The sequence below is a fragment of the Lepisosteus oculatus genome, chromosome 15 (genome assembly GCF_040954835.1).
Source record: "Lepisosteus oculatus isolate fLepOcu1 chromosome 15, fLepOcu1.hap2, whole genome shotgun sequence".
Taxonomy (NCBI): Eukaryota; Metazoa; Chordata; class Actinopteri; order Semionotiformes; family Lepisosteidae; genus Lepisosteus; species Lepisosteus oculatus.
The window spans coordinates 5,831,752-5,855,024 of NC_090710.1; the positions used below are offsets into that span (position 1 = coordinate 5,831,752).

Below are 23,273 nucleotides of genomic sequence, written 5' to 3' on the forward strand. Positions count from 1 at the left end.
GGTTTATCCCGTTTCCTTCTGTTCTCTTGAGTGTCATATTTTGAAATGTTGCATGAATGAATGATGGGTTCACTTTTACCAACAACAGCATGGTTTTGTCTGTATAAATACCGTAAGCAAAGGAGTCAAGAAACTGAAAATAACTCCTAAAACGTAGCCTGTCCAAAACAGGGGGAAAGATGCCTATTTGGATCCTTCTGCTGACAAGAGATAAAACAAGGTCATTCTACAGCTCTGGATTACCATGTTTAATTGGATTAACAAAAATGGTGTCAAATAGCACAAACCCAGGAGCTGGCCGCCGCAATTACAGACACGCGCGCAATACACAGAACACAAAGCAGGCATCTTCATTAATTCAGAGGTAGGGATATTGTTGCAATTAAAACTTGTTTCTCGTCATTAGAACTATCACTATCACTATTAGCAGCAGCAAGGGAATGCGCAAGGCTAACGTTAGCAAAGCAATCTGAAAGAAGAGAGATTAAATTGAAAATTAAACGTCTACATCGTAATTCATAGACTTAACCCCCCCCCTTCCATTAATTAAACTTTAAACTAAATAAACTTTCTTACCTCAAATTGCAGAAAAACGGCTGCCCTTAGTTCCATTTTATTTTAGAAATGACAATATGTCCATTCGCCTTTTTGCTCGCAATAGTTATAAATGTGTATCTTGGTGTATTTTGACCTTGTCAGATTTCTCAATACATATATTTTGTCTTGTTGAGCCAATTATAAATTGGAGAAGGTTAACGGAGCCTCTAAAGTGGATGGAAAATCTTTTCTGCATCATGTTGAATTTCACACAAATTAGATGTTTATATTCATAGGCTAAACGTTTATATAATTTATATATAAATACAAAATGGGCATATCTTCAAGTGTCTCTAGTGCTAAATTGGTAACTGTTAACCAGAAGAGGAATCCTTAGTGTCAGGTGTATAAAATGAGTTTCTGAACTGTCGAGGCGTTTTTTAATTTATGCTGAAGAAAAGAAAATCGAAAAATTATTTAATTATCCTCATATTGCTACATTAAACGCATAAATCTTAGATTGTTACACGGCGGATATCCCGACTGCCTATAATTCCCCGTGTCCTTAAAACATTTAAGGTAAACCCTTTTGCAAAGTCTGTAAAATGTTTCACAGGACTGTACTTCAGTGTTGCATTAAAATTCTTCAACTTTATAGACACGTACATATTATTAGAGCTTTACAGGAAACAAATACAGAATTTAAGTAAGTTTAATTGTTTACAGTTTTGTTTACTGTTAACTGTGCCTGTAAACAAAACTGATTAATTCTAATAATTAACTTGTAAAATACCGTTTTCCCTTCCGATGTTTAAAAGAAATATCTGTCCTAATTTCGCATAAGATGCTCACCTTCACCCTTTCATCTGGATGTTACCTGTTAAGCAATAAAACAATTAGACCTGAATGTTACCCGTTATGCAATAAAACAGTTAGACCTCCAGATATAGACCCAAATGGAATAAGTGAAAATAGATTTGAGAATTGTTGTTTGTAATTAGAGCACAGCTTGCCTTACCTGCAAGCGGTGTTGCAGGTGAAGCATAATGATCTTTTACTATAATAATCCATTAGCGCGTTTTCCGTGAAAATGTAGTAAATAGATTCGAAGACAAGAAAAACTAGTTTTATTCGCTTTCCCTTGGATATTTTAAGACGCGTGTTTATAGTTTTATCATTACGTAATAACATTAAGGGACGAAGGCGCAGCTAAATGATTACTAGAGCCTTGGGCTGCAAATGTTAGCTATCACCAAACATTAATCGTTATTTTTTCATTCACGCCCTTGATAGACTGTAAATGTGGTCTTGCTCCGTGCAAGGTTAAATATAACAAATAATAATAAAGGCTTTCAAACGCTCCCAATAGATAAATATTCGTTTGAATTCCCATGCAAAGGTTGGCGCAACCCACCTGTAGCTTCGCAATATAACTCATAAAACATTTATCTGCTATCACGGGAATCTTTCCGTTAATTATTGCACTCTTACTAAGTGAGTGGGATTTAATTATTATTTGTTAGCCACATAAAAAGCTCTTGCAAATCTCACAAGCCATATTTTGGGGAAGGATGTCTAAGCAATAAGGAGTGATCCTATGGATCTAAATAGAGTACTGTGCAATTTCAAATTGTGATTTCTGTTAAACGGTATCCATTAATTGTAACGCTGAATATTACTCTAATGAGGAAAACATGTTCATTTCATTTATTGATTTAGGCTGCCTAAATCATCAAAGCTGTCTAAGTACACTCAATGCGTAAAATTCGCCTCACGTGTCTTAACAGTCATAGGATTTCAGTGTTATGAATGCCAAAATACTTTTCATGTTCATCTCTTCAGGCTGTTTTAGTTCCTGACGTGTTCGATTTCGGCCGACTTTTGAGTGTTACCAGAAGAGGATGAGAAAGGTTAATCCCCTTAATTCAGTGTTGAAAATGTACATGAAAATGTTTAATTTCTAAATGAGATACCCGAGTCTAAGAAAAAATCATTGACAAGACAGTCTATGCTTCAGTTGAAATGCCGTCACTCACCCAAATAAGCTAATACTTAAGGCTTAATTCGAATAGAATTTAAATAATTTATGACTGCATTCTTCGTTAAGTGAGTCAAGCATCAGTCTTCCTTTAGCCCATTATATGGACTTAATATTATTATATAAGTTATATATACTATCACATGTATAAGAAGTGATGTGGTGTAATGTTCTACTATGGACATTGACAAAGGATTCCGGTAGCTGGGGTAACTGATGGGGGTATGTGGTGTACTGTTTTAAAGAGAGAAGTCCTAAACGTCTGCAACTCTAAGGTCCTGTCGCCAGTTCTTTTTTACATGTAACAGAACATTCGGGAATTTTGCTTGTTTTTACAACACCTAAATGCGATCACTTCATGTTCTCGGTGTAACTTTTTAGGATTTCACTTGAAAGAAGACTAATTTAACGCCTCTAAGTTTCAACATATTTTCATTTTGGAACAATACACTTAAACACGTGCTGTTATGACGCCAGTGTTCACGGTATTGGTATTTATGTCATGTCCAGTATGATGAATCCACTGATCTCTTGAATTGTCTTCACTGAAAAAAAAACTAAAATGTAATTCCATTCACTGAGCCTGTAAATTTTGTTTTATCAAGAGACAAGACCTATTGTCGTTCTTGAGTAAAGTTCTCTGAACGAAGTGAACGCTAAATTGGCCAAAGAAATCTGGCTTTCTATGAAGGCTAAAATGAAAGGCACGATAATACATCACAGAGCGAGACACTGAAGAATTTAGCTGTAACAGTGTGTCACTACTTGACCAACTGAGTTGATTTTCATCGAGGAAGCTAGTGAAGTCCAGCGTTTGTGGATGGAGACCAATGTAATTGAAATGTAAGATACTCAACTTCTATAAGCCACAACAAAGGGAGGTATGATATGTGGAACAGGTTAAGCGAAATGTGGTCTGATATCCTGACATCCACATTACAAGTTAAACTAATAGCTTTCATTTTTAAAGAAACTTTATTTAAGTTCAGCAGAAGTGTATGTATGCCCTGTCGATATTATCATTAATTTTCCATTTCTTTGACTATAAAACAACCCTGACCTCGAAGGAGGAACATTCCGAGGTCACAGCACGTGCTGTCTTTAAGGCCCTTGAGCCTATCTTCCAGCGATCACTGCAAGCAACACCGACAGAGGTCTGCAACTCCTACATGCGGCTGACTGGGGGGCATTTCTCTCTACTTAACTCGCAGTAACTGTATTCCGAATACAATTCCCAAATTTCCGCGAATTGCGCTCCGTTAATTTAGAGGCACGCACCATGGCTATTCTGCACAGCAGGTTCATACCTAATTATATGCGTGTCAGTGTCGTCCTAAGGGAGTATATTGAAATGGTTGTTTTCCATTTAAGAATATTTGTTTTTGAAAGTGTAGTGTCGTCATATAACCATGTAAGTAGAAATTATTCAATTTCACCATTATGGTCTCAGAGCATCATAGGCTACAATTACAGCCTGCTGACCGATTAAATATTGACAATATTATGTCAGTGGCACTTAACCATCAACCATATAAAACAAACCAATCAACCATCCCCGACTACAGATTAGAGGGAAATGTGCTTTTAAAGACGATTAAAAAGCATAATTAGGAACATCTGAAATGCATCAGGAACAAAACACACTCAATGCACGGCTTTTGCCTACGTAAATTTCAAAATCATGTTAGTAGATAAAACTGTGATGGGTGTCAGAAAAAGCCGACATCCCATATTAAGGAAGAAAAGGGACGAGAATAACAAGGTTAAGGGAACAACTGCGCTAACTTCAAGCCCATGCAGTGCTACAGCCTTCACCTGTTTGCAAACTGAGCATTGACGAGAGATGTGTCAAAAGCAATCAGTGTTCTGACTTGGCTGTGTGTATAAGGGCTATGGATGGCTTGTTCTTCAATCTTCTCCACAGTCGGGACACCTAAGTGGCAAATGGTGTATGTAACAACTGTAGTGGAGCATTTAAAACAATGCAGCTGATTGATCCTCGTCATCTTTATGTTATCTTGTAGGTTTAACGTAATCATAATGGCTACTCTCCGTTTGTCATTGGAGATCAGCCTAAACAGACAAATCGAAGACAAAAAAGCAGACACGGCGTTTCTACTCGAGTCTTCTGCTTAAGCGCGGAAATTTCGTCCATTGCACTTAACCGAAGAATTGTTAAAAAAAAGTATCATCAGATAAATAAAATAGGACTGCACTGTGGATGAAAGTGTTAAGCATTTCATTAACTTTTTGTTTATAATCCAACTTTTGACTAAAAACAAAAGGAATTAAAAATAATATCTGTAAATGTAAAAAGTAATAATATTCTTGGAACATATTTTAGATTTCATATAAATAATACAGCTTTGCCTTTAATAAGGGTATTTAAAAGGATTGTTTATAGCGCAGCTTGGGATATGTAAATTCACTGTCATCAGGTAACGTTAAAGTTCAAACAGTTCTAGACATTTTCAAGTATTAGATTACCGTACATTATTTCTCAATTAATTCAATTAATTTATTAAATCGAAAAAAAAAACATTATTCATTACATCATTGAGCAGTGATTTAATATCCTCTGGATGCAATCTTTAAGACATGTAATACCCAGTCTTTCAAAGTTCATCAGTGAAGAAGCTTATTGTCGTGACAGAAGTAACATTTTAAGAATAAAAATACATTATCGAAGGTGTAATATTCTGTGACACAGCTAAGTACTCTATAAATATATTCTTGTTTCATTTGGAAATGTGAATTGTTTGACCACATCGTGTTTCTCAAGTGAAGCAAAATAAAAACTAATTGAAGTAACAGTAACATTTATTTCAAAACATGAAATGCTACTATCTTATCATTAAAATTTGATAAAACAATCCGAATTATATAAAATCACACGTGATTCGGATGACTTTTAATTTGTGTCACTTCGTATAACATAATTCATATTTTAAAGTCTAATATCTTCGGAGGTAGCCAAACCGCCGAACATCTCTTCTCCTCTCACCCCAGCGCTTCTTCAGGAACATGAGTTAATCGAGTGTTGTTTAGACAGTTGTTTTTATCCAGTTTAATAATCTCACAGTTAGGCTTTGTTAAAATTAACACGCCTCTTTTTGCTCTTTGTATTATTTCGATACTGCCCGTTTCGTTCCAGCATTCACCACCTTGTACAGAGAGAAACATGTTGAACATGTCGTGATAACAATGCAATTGGGCGACTTTCTCTTAAAAATCGGCAACATTGTGTTAAAATAGCCCTATAACATCTGGACAGAAAATGTACTATGATATTGTGTTAATGTTAACAAATGGTCTGTTTCCCAACACTGCGCATTTAACACCTTTTATTGTGTGGATGCATATTTGCAGATTCATTTTATCAGTACTTAAAATATTTCACCAACACCATCGTTTTGAAAACAATGTAATGTGTACTCGAAAACCGACAAGATATTTTCGTTAAAATCAACAAGAAGCACATTTTCAACATGATAATTTCACAATGCTATACTTTGTTACGAAAACGCGTTACTGTTAGATAAATACTTTATATCTTTTTCAGTTTTCAACATTTCTTTGAGTACAGATAGCTCCTCTGATGGCAAATGTGTGATATACCCCTTGGCGCTGTGTATAAAATCTTGATTAGACTATGTTTAAAGTTTGAGGCTACATGCAATATGGGTGATTTTTCAGCGCAGGACAGGATTCATCATCGTTTGTTTTGTACAGTTTATTCAGTTCTTCCAGCATGTTTTATATAAACGTGAAATACAACTTGTGTCACACGGGGCTGTGTTAATTACATGTGCTATGCCACGGGTGTCGCAATTCCTATTGTGACGAAAAGTATTCCAAGCTTCCATAGGTTCGATCAAATGAGATAAAGTCAATAGAACTATGTGAGTCACGTTCACGGAGGAAAACGGGAAAACTAGCGCAGTGCCTGACGCATATAGGACAGTGAGTGATATCTGTGTGTAAATTACCTTATAAACACAGCGCTGCAACTTAACCTGGAAATTTAAGCAACATAATGGGGGTTATCAATCACTGGGACCACTTTCACGCCTCTCCTTTTGAAGGACGCGAGGGTGATTATCTACAGTCACATTTTACATGGAGATCCTTGCGATAGGTTACTATCGGATATATGTCACGTGTAATTGCAATTATAATATCAACTATAATTATAAATATGGATTCGTATAAAGCGGTATGTGGGCACATTTAACTCAAAAAAGCTTATTCTAAAAAAATATAAATTTCAGAGTGAGACAAAAAGTAACTTGAACGTGTTATTTTCCTGAAAGACTACATTGATTAACATTCCAGTACTTGCAATCTACTTGTAGTTCAAAATACGAGAGAAATCCTGTACAACTTACTCTCCATCGTTCACACACGCATTTTAACGCATGCTGCATATAGACCTTTCATGGGCTATATATGATGACGCAAACTTTATCTTTAGCAAATTCATACCCCATTTAAAGGACAGGGACTAATCTGCTTCTTCCCAAATTAAACCACTTTTGAAATAAAACAATATTTTTCTCCCCTAAGCTTTACATTGTTTTCCAATGAATCGGTGCTTTTGCATTCACTAATATAGAGTCTGTGGTAGGCTGCACATTTACTGCTTGTGTCTGCGGGAGTTGTGTAAATCCTTACCAGTCGCCTGCTTTGTCTAGATGCGGCCAACGCATCGTTTTTCGTGCGCAACGCTGCAATCATTTCTAACAACCATGCAGCAATAAATGTGGGGTTTTATAAGCATCCATTCCTCTTTTTCTCGGTTTTTGAGAGCATCCGCCGGCAAACTTTTGAACTGGCGGCGCCTGCGCTGTTCGGGCATCATCAGAAAAGCAGTAGGGGTAGTGGCAGTAGCTAGGCAAATACGTAAATCACACAGCACGCTGCCTCTTATTCGATCGCGTTGTTATTTTATCGCGTGTATCAGCAAAGACACGATTGTTTTAATTCATTTCCAACGTGAATATGGATAATGAACAATTATTTGGTTCTGTTATAGCGCACATAAATGCATTTTGAAATAACAGTGAACTCGTTACCACTCAGCATATAACGAGTAGTTCTATGTGACAGAGCACGTTCCATAGTTTCGATCTTTTAGATTCTAAAATACATTAGTTTGAATTGCCTGTTAAACTTTAAACTTTGGATACAAATGTACTTAAAGGTGGAAACTACATAAACTCAATTTATATATTGCTTAGTTGAATGCTGTGTGTGCTATGTAACTCGAGCTTGTGCTTATGTTACAGAATGACAATGAGGTTCTGGAAAACGCTGAAAGCATTTCTGTCAATATCCCACAATATGTTTATATGAGACAGGGTAAGAGACTAACGCACCAACGGGACAAAGACTGACAGTCGAATGTCCAAGTGCTTATATTTATTTGTTCCTTAGGGCAGAGTACATTAAGTTCAAGTATCGAATACAGTTGAATCATTAACAAACTTCAGATATAAATAGAAAGGTATTTTAAAATATGTTATTGCATGGAAACAATAAACTTGAGAATTCCGGTGATTTATAGATGTTACTCATCAATAAAATAAAAATACGCTGCATTCACAATCTTCGTAAAAGTTTTGATTTTAAAGGTGGAAAGTGGAAATGGAGTGGAAGAATCTCTTTATATAAGACGGGTACAGACTTTCCACATCACTTTTAAATTCACTTAAACTCATTTATTAATTACTGGATTGCACAAATTTGAAGAAACTCCAAGAAGATTATCATTTAAGAACTTTCACTAACCTACTACAATCTCTCTGACATAACTAATTGACAGCAAATATAACCAGAAATATGTTCAGTATTAATCACATGTGCCATCAATTAGAAATGCTCATTAAAATGATCAGAATCGAATGGGAAAAGGTTAAAATTAAAACAGTGCTATCGAAACGTATCATAAAAGTATATAATGTATCTGATTCTCTCCTTTTGAGGGGGAAGCTACCTTCTGTCTTTCTCGGATGCCACATACAGACAGAGATGAAAATGTTTATTTCAAAACGCTACCGATGAGAACTATAAAAAAACTAGGCCAGTTCAACGCAAATAGACTGGAAATATTCATGGTTGATATGGGCCAGCGCTAGATGACCAACTCCAGTTTAAAATGACTATAAAAACGTCCACTCCAACATGCAGAGATCAGAAAGGACGCATTAGCTAACAAATTGTTACTCTAAAGTCGTAAAACCTTAGGGGAAAGCAAAGGAGATTCCTAAACAAATTAACTAGTAGACATTATACAGCTTGTAGCGTTAGTAATATCTATACCTGGGACGTTTCCTGTATTATGCCCTACACAAAGAATGCACACGCAGTTGCTGTTAAAACTATAGCTTTTCATGATTTTCCGATTTTGAAACAAATGTGATTGTTGCAAAATGTTTAATAAGGATTCTAATAATAAGGATTCTCGATGACTGATTTCAACTGTGTAGAGGAGATACAGCCCTCTTGAAGATAAAAATGTTACCTGCCATGAACTGGCGATCAGTCAAGGTCGTATTTCTAAATATATTCGTTAATATTTTCTCAACATTTGAAGACAATTAGCAAACCTAATTATTGTGGAAGAGACTATTTACCATCAGATATAAAAAGTGTGCACAAAAATTCACCTTCCATATTTCAGTTCGAGATGATCAAATTATCTGAAAATAAAAACAACTTCAAACTGTGTCACCATCAGCGGGCTTAGACGGATGTTTCGGGTGGGGACAGTTCCACTTCATCTTCACAAAAACAACTCAAGAAACGACACAAGTAAGAAAGCGTTTAAAGTTCTTCGTGTATTTTAAAACGCTGCAAAATCGGCCCATCCATATCTTCCCCTATAGAGCTATCCTGGCTTGAATAAAACAGTGAATTGCAATTCAAATTTCACAAAACTGGCAAAGAAAATGGAAAACCTTGGAATGAAACGTGCGAACATTCGACCTTTTCGACGTGTGTAAGCTAAGTGAAGTCTGTATTGCTGAGCCGGCGTAGGAGAATGGAGCTGCTAAGTAAACAGAAGTTACGGCTTCAAAAGTTATTGAGCGTTTATAAAAAGATCTTAGACCAGACAAGCAATATAACTGCAGGTGCACGGGGCTGAAAATATAGTAAAAATGAAAAGTTGGAGAAGACTTTGTCACACTGTAACGAGTCTGATTAACATGCCCCTGACACTCTTTCTTAGTTTACTAGAATCCTAGCAACAGCAGACAAAGAGATTGGGTTTTAGTGGGGTCCGCTGGGAGACGGTCCTGCCTTTGATCTGTCACCATTAAAGTGAGAGAGTCAGTTCAAACTATCCAGAGTGTAGAAAAGCATCGTCCCACTCCTAGAAACTTCACAAGCCGCACTCCATTGAGAGGGGATTACCTTTCACTAAAACACACAGCAATCCAACACAAGGATCACTTTACTAGCGAGGGAAATGACATTCAGTCAGACAACTTTCACTAGCTTCAGGTTAAACGTTAACCCTTTGCACACATCGCAGTATCAACTTTTTGAACGGGGTAGCTATTCAATCTGGACATTAACTTCAAATGTACACAACTGCTTTAAATGCTATTGGTACTAATATTAAAAATACTTTTAAAATTTTAACCATGTGCCACATAAAAGCAATTGTATGGTATAGAAAGACAATACATTCATATCACGTAAAAAAAACAACCTTTTAGTTCTACTTCAGACAACACAGACGAGTACTGCCTGGACACATATCTGGACACGAACTGAAAAAAAATATTTTTTAAATTATTCGTTTCCATAAAAATATTCTGGGAACTGCCTTTTCCCTCAAGTATATCAAAAAGACGAAAGTTGTCTTTTGTCCGTTCAGTGCACAAAAACAAACGTTTAACAAAATCTATGTCTATGTTGTGTAATTAGTACGATGCATTTCACTTTATATTTTTATTGCGTAGGCTTCAACCTTAAAACTTTTAAATCAGCAAAATTGAAACTGACAAGGAAACTGCGTTAAAATTTGGATAAAATCACTTTTGTAGTTCAATATAATTTGGATTTTAGTAATCAGTTAATTCAAACGTTTTTTCTGTCGCATGAAAATATTTTTGCTATATATTTCATACTGAATTAAGCGGTAACTTCAAACCTGGAGTTCCCATATCAAATATTTTAAAATTTAGTTGATCGGAAACTTAAAATCGGTATACATATGCTACAGCATCGTCATGTTTGAGCTAAATTAATTTGCAACAATAGATCGTTTTTGCTTGACCGAATATTCATTGTGTAGTTAATAAAGGATTAGTTTACTAGAGTGGAAAAGCCTCTTTCACTCGAAGGAAAAAAAAAACTTAACATTTTATGAAACAATTCATAGAATGAATGTTTCATTAAAAGGGACCTTACACCGACGTTTAAAAAAGGTAAAAACTTTGTTTTTCATAAAACACAAGAACACGTTTGCGAGCTCTCACTTGGTTAAAAAATAAACTTGCGGTTAATCACTTCATGGTCCCGAGAAGCTTGATCAATTATAGGTTTAGTTTATAATAAAGTGTCTCGAGTTTCTCCTTCCATGGTTTTATCTGCCTAATTCCAGTGGTTAACATGATTTTGAAAATGCCTTATTTTTTTCTTTATTAAAGGTATTTAATTAGAAGGATGGATAAACTGTTCCTGCATAAAATGCGCTGTCTTGCATAAAGCTGAATTTTGGGATAATGTGCATAAAAGTAATAGTTTTCCGAGAAAAACAATAAAGAACTCGAATAAAAAGCCCAACTCTAAAGATCGAAGACGGAAAAATAAGAAAAAAAACTTCTCACTTTCAATGTAAAAATCTAGTTGGAGGGGGTGAGGGCTGTTTGTACAAAGACCCATCCGAAATCCTGAGCGCAATTATAGCCCCATTAGGTGCACTTCACTAACATTAATATGCACAAAATCCTACTGGTAATCTCGTAATCCGTTTTGTTTCACGAATCCCCTAGTTGCAGAAAGAAGTGCCCCCAATCTTAAAACTTTTTTTTAAAAGTAGATCTGAATAAGCGGCTTTTTGATAATGAATGGATGGATGGAAATGTACTTCAGAAAGACAAAGGATACTTCTTTCTCATCCGTTCTATTTTCTTTCTACAAACGAACCACCTACGGGGTATAATAAGTAAGTCGATGTAAAAAAATGCTAACACTTCACATACATTTAGCGAGCTTCTGTAGAGGTTTGTCAATGTAAAAATATACTCGCGAATCGCTTCTCCTTATCAAGAAAGTGCTGAGGAGAATCGGAAGAATACATTCTTCAGTAGCTTTCAGATGAATTAATAAGTAGCTGATGCATCTTTAAAGATGATAATAACAATAACCATCAAGCATTAAAGCAAAACTGGATTTTCATTCGAGCATTTTTTTAGACTTCTGGGGTCGAGTTTGCTCTCAGTTATGCTTGGGATTTTACAGAAAATAACATACATTCTTGGTTACTTTTTGTTTATATACTTTAAATTCACATTTTATTATCTAGTGTCAATGATGAACCGAAAACAACTAAGGAATATTTAAATACTATCAGAAGCGCTGCCTTTACCTCCTTCACACCAATTATTACCAATCCTGCCCGCTTCAATTTTATTACTGTTATGTCTCGTTTCCCAAGCGAGTGAATGGCTCCAAAGGCCCCTTGCCTTTAATTTAAACGATACATTTTATTGCATTGAAATAATCCTTTGTTAAAATGAGGTTGTCACAGATTGTCATTAGCACACTAGTAAAACAATGAAGACATTATTTGGAGAACCCCCGGGCGGGAAATTAGGGGAATAAAACAATCTTTACCACACGGGTCCTATTGAGATTAATGAAAAAATTATGCAAAACATTTCATTTTAATTTTCCTCTGACAGTGCTTTGCATACACACATTCCGCACAGTATTATACCTGATGATTTATTAAACCAATCTAAGGATACATTCAGCTTTGCACTCAAGGAAATTGTGTTCCTATCTCATTTTCAATATAATTGAATCTCGTCAGGTTTTGTAAGAATTTAATAGTGTTAATTGTAATTTACTCTCTCAGGGACTACTAGTAAAATGTATTTAAATCTGCTGCGAGGGCTGAGAAGATTATGTCAACTTGGAAATACAACGGACATGCCACATAATATTAGAAGGGAATCCAGGGGAAGAAGTCACATTCCTGTTATCTGAAGTAATGTGACAATTAAATCAATAAAATTAACAAAACGCATAGGCAAACCCAGGGTATCCAATTTTAATATAAAAATGATTATCACTTTGATCATTACAAAACCCATCAAATACTAACTGACTTCTGGGAACAAGACCCTTGCTAATTATCCTTCTGGGGGTAGGGGGAATGTTATGTCTAAGCAATTAGAACTGTACTCATACAGGATTCCTAAATAAGCGCAAAATTGACTTTCAAGCTTAAACCCTCATTTACTGACAATACATTCGAGTCAAGCAGGTATTCCTTTCATAGAAATTCATACGGTTTTCAAAATCTTAGAAGAAGAAATGTATCGCACTGAAATTGACCATGAACCCTCACTAGAAAGTCAGGCAAGGAGGGCCGACCAATGCAGTTGATACAATAGCAGACCGTTCTGAATTAACACCTGTTCTGTATTATTTACAGTCCAGGGTGACAGAGCTGTTAAGGAATAGCTTGCATTTTGAAGTTGTAACTATAGACATTTCTAGATTTCTGAAGAGCCATCACTCAAAATAAATGTCTGAGGCGGTAGGCCCTAAAGTTAGTTTGGGGAAAATTCACACCAAAACATACACTTACAGTTAATTCTGTCAGCCTTAGGATAGGGGTTTTAACTGTGGGCTAAGACTTGACTCAACATCAGCACGGTCCTTCCAAACCTGGAGAAATGATAGCAGTTGAAACCTGAGATTGAGGGAAACAAATGTAATACCATTAGAAAATTAAAAATAAATGAAAGCAAAAGGCCCCCAAAAAAGTTTGTGGCCGAGTGCCAGGAAGCCAGCTTATTGTTAGGCCTTTGGCTGGGCACAGCAGTGGGTTCGATCTTTTTGTCTGGCATTTGCCTGGCATAAACCTCAGACACAATTGATCATGCAAGATCAAGCCCACAGTCACCAACAGATGTGTCAAATATTCAAACAGTTCACTGTAAATGACTGTTCTTTCTAAAAACTTGTCAACAAAGAGTGAAACCAAAACCAAAAAACAAAATATCTGAAAATAACATGCAAAACAACAAGCAAAAAAGGAACCCTGTTCTTCATGAGACAAGCCATCTGTAGCAGTGGTGTAATTCAAGAGAATTACATCATCTCAGATAGAACCGCTGACAATATTCTCTTAAAGTCTGGGAGAGAATGTCCTGTTTGTAGGGCTCAGGGTTATGTTTTTGGTTAGTTTGTTTTACTGTGGATGTTGCATAAGAGAATGAAGATGTGGTGCCACACAAAAAGCCATTCTTTAGAGAAAAACATGAATAGCAGGCGACAAGGGAATGACAAAACAAAACAAACTTCAAGATTGCTGTATATTTACATACAAAAAATCAGCCAAACAGCCTCTCCTGCAGTGTTTGTGTAAGTGAGGCTGCCCTGCCGCTGAGGAGGTCAGTGTAGGGCTGATGCCCAGTTTAAAAGTATTCATCCCCACTTCACAGAGAACAGTGCCTCATAGTAAGTGCACAAAGGGCTGTGATTTAGTAAGGGGTCTGAAACAAAATCTGAGATTGTTGGTTTAAGAAAATTCATTGAGGTTCTTTGGCAACCACAACTTTGATCTAGTGCAGCTTGGAGGAAAAAAAGAAAGGGAAAAAAACACTTCAGCTCTTTGGTTTGGAGTATGGGATGAATAGTGGAACAAGGATGAGTTGGTCTGTTTGTTTACCCTTACTCCAAGCTGACTAAACCCCAGCAACTGGAGAGCGACTCTTCTGACCTGCGGGTAGCAGGAGGCAGATTTTACACAGGGGTCTTCAAAGAAGCAGAGTTAGGCTATCCTTCTTTCTTCAAAAAGAAAACACATGCTAAGAACAAAGTCATACTCATACCATTACTTTCTTAGATGTTTGTGTTGAACAAAATCAGGATTTATAAGTATGTCCAAAAATACAGATTTCAGGCAGCTTATTCTTTTCAGGAAATGACAAGATATAAAAATCTTATGTTTTGGCATTTTCCTCAAATGTGTACTTGAGTATTTTTTTATTGGTGGTTTTTCAAAGTGGGTTTTACACTTTTGACTTTTATTTTAATTACATCATGGTCAATAAGGTTATTAAAACAGTGCTATGATTGCTCAATTAACTGGCAGTTAATGGCTTAAAACATCAAGTGTATTTTTCTAAAAAAACGTGTCAATAACAAAAAACCTCAGTTTAATCCAGGAGAAGAGAGTCATTCATCATATAGTGGGGACATGGACTTCAGGAGCAGGTGTTTTCTTCTGAACAGCCACAGCCAGAGTGACAATGTTCTGTGCCTGCTTTAACGAAGGCATGTCGATCATAGTGCCATGAAAAGTAAATGCACCCTGGAAACAAAAAATATAACAAAAGCAGGTCTTACTTCCATAAAGTAAAGTAACTATTGTGTGAAGAGCATTTGCTTTTTACTTTCTTGCCTTGAGATGGACATAATTAAAAAATAACATGGTCCTAACAGTCAATTATTATAATTATTATTTTTAATGCATTAAAGAGTTATGTGCAAAGCCAATTACTACAGATTAAATTTGAGGAAAAATACAGAGAAACACTGTAAACATCATGTTAAATATTCTGTATTTTAGGTCCAAATTGCAATGTACTATCATGGTGTCAAAATGATTTAAATAAGAGATGTTTGCTTGTTCACTAATCGGTGGCAAATCACTAAAAAATAAATTAAAGCAATTACAACTACACCGAAAATGATAGTTGTTTTTTAAAAACCACCCTTAAAAACTGATTTATTTCACCAAGTTGGAATGTTTAATCCAGAAAGAAACCCTTCATGCTAAAGATAACCAATGGTGCAATTGCTTATGATATAGCTTGGCAGGCTTCTTTTACTGTGTTGAAGTGAGATGACAGAAAGTTGGATACAAGCTGCAGCGTCTGGTTTTCATACATTCTTGAATAGCGGTTCGGTAAAAGTCATTTAAAAATTCCTCTATCTCACATCTCAGAATGTAAACCGAAATTCTGAACATGATCCTAATCAGCTCTGTAAGATTAGTTTACCTTAAAGAGTACGTAGGAGATTTGTTAATGAAAACAAACAAATAAAAAAAAACAAGTTAGAACTTGTCATGGTGCAACCTTTAAAATAATGAACTGACAACACTGCAAAACTACTATTGTCCCTCCAGGCTATTTCTAATGTACGAATTGCTGGCAGGTGGAGGCAGATTGTGCTTCACCACTGCAGCATCTAAGCAGCAATAGCCCACAGAGCAGAAAAGAGAAGATTCAATGATGCACTAAATTAGCAACAATAATATTCTACACTTAATTTGTTTTTCCATTTTAAAATCTCAGAACATTAAACTCCACTTTACTTGGATGAAGATATTTATTCTAAAGTGGCTATCAATTCCATAGCGCAAATATGATAAACATTCTTCCAAGTATTGCCAGAAAAAAACTCATTTGGCCAATCTTGGAATCATGGTCTGTGTATTCAAAATGAACCACCACATCACGTTTATCTTAGCTTGCATTCTTTCAAAAAATACAATATATTTTCATAAGCACCAATGCTTACCTTTCCTAACTTCTGGTGCTCTTCAAATGCATCTATCAGTTCCTGAGCCCATCTGATTCGTTCTGGACTGGGGGAAAACTCCTCCTGAACAATCTTAATTTGGCTGGGATGAATCACCTGTTTACCTTTGTGAAGATGAGTACAGCACAAATTAATACGTTTACAGCGTTTTGAGTTTTGAGTTTGCAAATAATTTTTTAATGGAAGACATGCTTAAGGCAAGAAGCTCAGATAATTTAGGAAAAATGTTATTGTTTCAATTAAAATATATGCAAACTAAAACATGTCATTAAAATATATGCAGATAAGCTGGATGTAACCTTTTTTAAAAATAAAAAATGAGGTAAATCGCTACACATTTGTGAAGGAATTTCCATATGCAATGCATTTTTTTTCATAGGAAAATACATTTCATCAATCTATTTTTAATGTATCAGGCTGCCTTATAATAAAGTATTTTAAGTAGTTTCCTACTCAAATCTATAATATTATATCAAAGGTCAATTGTTTCCACTTCAGCACTCCTAAAACTTAGCAAAAAAGATCAGGATCATCTATATTTTAATTGTTTAAGCATAATTAAATGTTTTTGAGTTAAAACTGTGAAAACACTGTTACATCTCTGCATGATGCTGATTTGCCTTCAAAAATAGTTATCAACCTAGATAAGAAAAAAATCAATGCAATGTCTTAAACTAAATGCACAGTGTTCCTGTGTATCTAAAACAGATGTTTCATACTATTTTATTTTATTTGTAAATTTTTTTTCCAGTATTGTGATGTTTTGAGGAAGGATTTTCAATGCACTGAATGCCTGGGTCAGAAGCTACATTTTCAGGTTCTGTTCTGTTCCTAATATTTACACTCTATCTTCTCAGGCAGTTCCCAAGTTGTCTGAGACTTCTAAGGAAACAGCAGGGACAGAGGATGCTATGAATCATAGCTCATCATGGGTGTCATCCCGATTTTCAGTCCGAGCTCCAAAAAGCTCTGCAACTTTAGTGTGAGCTCAGTTAGAGTTTAATCCTAAATGTTCAATGTCTTGCCTTGGACGTAGGCTTTCACTGAAGTTGTTTCGTTTGCAGTCACATCATTGTAAAATAGATATAGATGTCAGGCTGAAATGCGGCAATTATTAAATAGCTGAACCACTCGTATTAATGAACAACCATAAGGGTGAAAAATTGCAAGCCATTATGATGTACGACCGTGAAATCCTGTTTTTACAGTGCCATTTGATAGATCTTGTTTTAGATCAATACCTGTCATGTCCCGTAGGTAAATGTAAGACACTGTCATTTTTTTTTCTCTCTTCACCAGAGGAAAATAAAAAACTAAAAGCTATCATCTTTCAAATTTATGTCTCTCTTCACAGGATGTGTTTTAAGTCTCAGGAAAATGAAGAAGTCATCTGTGGTCCAGGTTTCACTGAATGCCAGCACTTTGCAGTTGAAAAATTAAATGTCAGAACCACCAATAATAAACATCAAATAGAGCTTGCCCAATTTCCAGCTTACCTTGTAAACTCTACAAAACCAAGCATCACATGAACTGTTCCAACAGCTAAACCAACCACATAAAATTCAGACTGAGTGCAAAGAAAATAATGTGGTAAATACAATTAGAACATAACAGAAAAATATCATTTTATAATGGTGTATCCATATTTTGCTACATTTCCTTTTTTTGTCTACCATCACTGACAACGTTTCTTATAAGTAAATACTATACCACTAATTATTTTACAGTTCTCTGTCATTTAAAATAGAGCTGAAAAAGTTTGACATAACATTGTATTCAATGCTTTTGGGGGTAATTTGTTTCTTTTTCATGTTATAATTAGTCAAAATGTATTAATCTTCAGATACAGTATATACACTCTATAGTCTTCATATTTTTATATTTTGCATTTCTATATTGTAAAATGTTGACATATTACATATTATTTCTGTATTGTAAATGCTGACATTTACTGTTGATATTTTAGACAGAAGGCTAAACTGTAGATTCATTTTTGTCACTTAATTGTATTCAGTAAATTCAGTGATAAAATAAAACTTCATGATGTGAGTACAAAAATCGATATTTGAGTTAGAACAAATTAGTCTTACAATGTTTATTAATATACAGTATAATATTCCTGTTCTTTAAAAAATGTTTTATTCAGCTACAAGGATTGATACTTTTTTTATTTAAAATGGATTGGATATAAAACAATTATTTTTTTAATAAAAATATTTTACAGTGTTAATTGCTTGTCATCTTTTGAGGTTTCATTATTTCATCTCCTTATAGTCAGCACATTACTGGATCGTTCAGCTGAAGTCAGCCATTTTAAATTGCTTATTTTTCACAGGCACTGCCTCCTCTCCTTCTTTTGTAGTGACCTGAGATGGAATATACACAAAAAATTACCACCTGCCTGATATACAAAAACCCCACTTACCGAGAAAACGGAAACTTCAGCTGAATGCATTTCTTATCTCTGTGGTGCTGTTCTGACAGACTTCCAAACGATTTTGCCCATCTTCTATGGTGTGGAGTGCATGACGATTTCTTTGGCTTAATTTCATTGACTTCTAATTAAATAATGCAACTCCACTTTAGAAACTTAATCGTCTTTCCACTCAGGGGGACAGTTTAGCTTGAAACACAGTTATAATAATAATAATAATAATAATATAATTTTAATTTCTGAAAAATACTGTGTAGCTAGCACAAATTAGCACTGCAAGGCTTAATGTTGTTTCAAAGCAACTAATTCTTAAAGGTATAGCGCTACATGCTAACAACAACATAACAATAGTCTCACCTGCTCACACAAATCTTTATGTAATTTTTAGGCTTTTTAAAGTATTGCTTTCCCTTTTATAGCACAACATATAATGTATATTAGTGGAGGCAGGTTTAAGATTGATCAGATATGTTAATATTTCTTAGGCAAGGGTTTATCACTGTGAAGATACTGCTAATGACAGATACTGTACTTAATCACAAAGGTTTTCTTTAAAAAATGGCCAACCTGTCAGAAACTTTCTCATAATTATCAACACTTTTTATGCTTTGTCCTCTTCTCTGTAAAATCTTTTATGTTCCACTCAAAAAGTGTTATGACATATTCCAAACTACAAGAGTTGCTAATGGTAGGGAAGAAGCTGAAGAACTGTTCAAGCTGGCTGATAAATGTCAACAGCACTTTCAGGTGCACAAACTCTGCAAGAACGCAGTGAATGTCAATACATGTTGAAAATGAAGGGGATGAGAAAAGGAGAACGTTACCAAAAAGAGGTTTTGAAATAAAGTCCTTTTTGCGGGGTATGTGCTGTATACTGTAGCAGCCCAGTGTGCCTCTCCTGAACACACCTCCCTCCCTACCAGCACATTAGCTGATGTTACTCCGTATTTAAATACTATCCTTTACGATTTGTATAATACGCCTGTATGTTTTCATTTCCTTTTACATGCAAAATTCCTGCATGTTTTACATGCAACAAATGGCTGAATTCACTTCAAAATGGCTCAGATTCAGTTAGAAAAAGACATGAACTGCGAGGAGGAGGGGGAGCCCAGGTGAGGTTTGGGGAAAAAACAGCAGCATGTGTATGTTGTGCGTAGAAGATGGTTTTAGGTTTTTGCAACTGGTTTCTCAATGTAAAGAGAGCCTGATAGGGCACAGAAGCTTCAATGGGTCTAGGACACCAGAAATCACCCTCACCACAATCCCTGTTCCTTCCCCCTTCACATCAAGGGCAGGGAGCTGCTACTAAAAGCCCCAGTGTCCCGGCTGTCACACACACCCTCAGAGAACAGAAAGTGGCACAGACAGGAAGTCAGGGGGTTTTCCTTCACACGCTATTTCGATCTAAGTAAATACACCCCTCTTTGCAATCCTGCCACCTGTTCTACAGCCATCCAAGTTCAGCTACAGCTAGAAGAGTGACGTTGTGGCAGGTCTGAGTGGCTTGATGCCACTCACTGCACTGCCATTGGCTCTTCTAGTGGAATGGTCTGGCTACTCGTCCTCTCAGCCTATAGCGTTCTGCCATCTGTGCTCAGCACCTCCTCGGAGCTTTTTGACTAATCTGAGCCTCCATATAAAACAGGGTAGTGTGTGGTGCCGCGGTGCAATATAGGACTCACATATTCAATTAAAATTTAGTTTTAATGCTCTCGGGTCATCATACAACCATAGCAAAGATAGCAATCGCTGTTTTGCATAATCGGCAATACACACCCATTGGTAGTTCTTCCACACAGAGATGGATTGTGATCTAATTGTATTGTTATACGTATAGAATTTTAAATGCAAGGAATTGTGTACCCACTGCTTAAAAATACATCTTTAAGTTAAAAAGATCAATCTATCAAGTCACAAAAACCTCACGATGCATCATCACCCAGATAATTGACCTTGTCTCTCATTCATCACCTTGACAATTGTCACACAAGGCTTTACTTGCAAGGGTCAAATTATCTAGCAGGTAACACTTTTCTGTGGAGAGTATTATTGCTTAAGTAGACTCTAAGCACTAATATCCACTAACTAAGATTATACAGCATAGGGCCCTCAGACTTAATCTTTTAATCCACTGCCTTTTGTGTCCTCTGAGTAAAACTGAAATTGAACAATTACATTGATTTATCCTTTTTCTTTTTATTGAAAACACTGGGGTTGGGGGATGAGAGCAAAACAGCAGTTTTGAAACTAGTATTTGAGAAGAAGCAAGCAATAATTGTTTATTAGGCTTTACTTAAAAATAATCTTTGATTAGTTGGTGTGCCTAAGAAAGCAAACAAACAGAAAAGCAAATCATTTGCTAAATCTAGCAGTATTAATTTCATTCGAGCTCCTAAAAGAATGTTCTTAAAAAAGTTTCAGCTGCATCCTGTTTCTCATGTTGTGAAATTTTCACCTGCTTGGAATGTTAGTCCTATCTGTTAGTTCTGCTGCTTCTCGGACTTCAGGAAAGGTGCTGTTTCTCAGTGGGCTAGTCTGATGATGACTGATGCTATAGCATTGTTTCTGACATTCAGTGCTTTTAGTGACTATTTAAGAGCATACATACCAATCACTATCATGTCACACATTCCTATAGCAACAACATGCTGACTTTAATCTAATTCCCTTTCCACCACTAAATGCATACACTTTCCACACTGATCCTAAAAAAACTGTAAACAGAGCAGCTCCAACTGGACCGTCTGCAATGTCACTAGAGAACAGCAAAGGCAAATGAGGTCACAAACAAATCAGCTTCAATCACTGCAAGAGCACAGCTGATGTGAAAATCCTGCACCATTCATATTGCAGAAACAAAAACCTTTAACTACATTCCACCAGGTGCAAGCAAATGACTGCCATGCACAAAGTGTCGAGTTTTCTGACTGTGATGATTAGCAAGCAAGTGCTGTATAACAATTAGAGAAGGAGCCAAAATCATGTCTGGAAACTATCTTTAATGACAAACCTATCACATTATTAGTCAATGTTTCCTGTTTACCATGAAGCATGTGATAAAAGTATTGTGTGTTTATTTTTATAGAGATTCAGAATTCTAAAATGACCAAACATAAAATTTCCTGCACCCCATTCCTGTACACATAACTGCAATCCAATAAATATTTTCTGTAACAATCCTGTATTTTAAAACCCCCAAAATGTATGAACACTATACTAATCAAATACTAAGAGACTATGCCACACTTTATGACCATGAATGCGATAGTTCTTTGTTTCTTAATTTTTACAAATGGGCGGAGGAATAAAGGTGTTATTTCAGTAAGACGGGAGAAATAAGAAGTCTAAAAAAATTCATTTCAACGCAAGGAAAAGCATGACACAGGATAAATAACGTGCCGGCTATGGCAAGATATGAAGCTGTAAATGTGTAATACGCTGGCTTATGGTAAAGAAGTAAGTTATCATATGCATAGATTATGAGTGGTAAGAATAATTTAAATACTGCAAACATCAATTACACATTCATTAAAAGTCTCATCATACTGGAGCTCCATTTCCAGCCTCCTGTGGACACTTATCCACTGTATGTGCTTCTCTTGTGTGTTGCTTGGCTACGAAGCTTCCGTGTGTATTACTGCCGAAGCTTTCCCCATCTCCTCCCGACTCTCCTCTTAAATTACTTTCCTTTCTCTTTTTTCGTGATAAGAAATGTCAAAACCAAGGAAGGAAATGTGACATTTGTAGGGTAACATCAGTGTGCAGAAAAAAAAGAATGAATTTAAGAAATTGTTGCATTTTTCCACCTTGTGCACAATAAGCACTGTGATTCAAATCCATCCTGTTGGTAATCGATGAGGACACTGCGTTCCTAACGTCACCTCCAAACTCCTCAGATTGAAATAATGTTTTTTGGAACATGGAGAGTCCCGAATAGTACAGAGGACACAACACCATTCCAATCAATAATAATAATAATAATAATAATAATAATAATAATAATAATAATAATAATAATAATAATAATAATAATAATAATAATAATAAATGTTTTGTTTTTGACAGATAAGATGGCTGGTTTGTGTCTTTTTTATCTCAATGAAAGTGACAGATAGCAAACTTGAAGCATTTCTGAAATACTCGTGGGTTAAATGTTATAAACACTGTGGCTGATTGTTGCCATGTGTACCAGCTGTGCCAGTGCTGGTGTGTGCATGCAGCCGGAGGCCGAGATCGTACCGGTGAAGCCCATCAGCGCGCCCTCTCTCGACTGCCGCCGGAGACCGTCGCCGTCCTGGTAGTCTATGTAAACGAGATCTATAGCCTGGAGGCCGAAGGCCTTTGCTGTGACAACCACTTTCTGCCGGGCATACAGCAGCTCAGTCGCTTCCTTCGTCCGAGAAGCGCCTAAAACACAAAGTGAGAACGGAAGATATAAAAACTAAATATAAAGATGAAACAGAA

The 23,273-nt window shown here is 35.9% G+C and overlaps 1 protein-coding gene across 3 annotated transcripts in view; it reads right to left on the reverse strand.

Annotated features, from left to right (window-relative positions):
• Positions 1-12,845: 12,845 nt before the first annotated feature.
• The window catches only part of clybl (citrate lyase beta like), a 73,021-nt gene continuing 62,593 nt past the window's right edge, over positions 12,846-23,273 (reverse strand). For all 3 annotated transcript variants that reach the window (XM_015363532.2, XM_069178942.1, XM_015363531.2), the window contains exons 6-8: positions 23,049-23,216; positions 16,352-16,476; positions 12,846-15,137 (exon numbers count right to left, since the gene is read on the reverse strand). In XM_015363532.2, the coding sequence (XP_015219018.1) occupies positions 15,009-15,137; positions 16,352-16,476; positions 23,049-23,216 (422 nt within the window). In that variant the 3' untranslated portion in view covers positions 12,846-15,008. The remainder of the gene's footprint in view (positions 15,138-16,351; positions 16,477-23,048; positions 23,217-23,273) is intronic.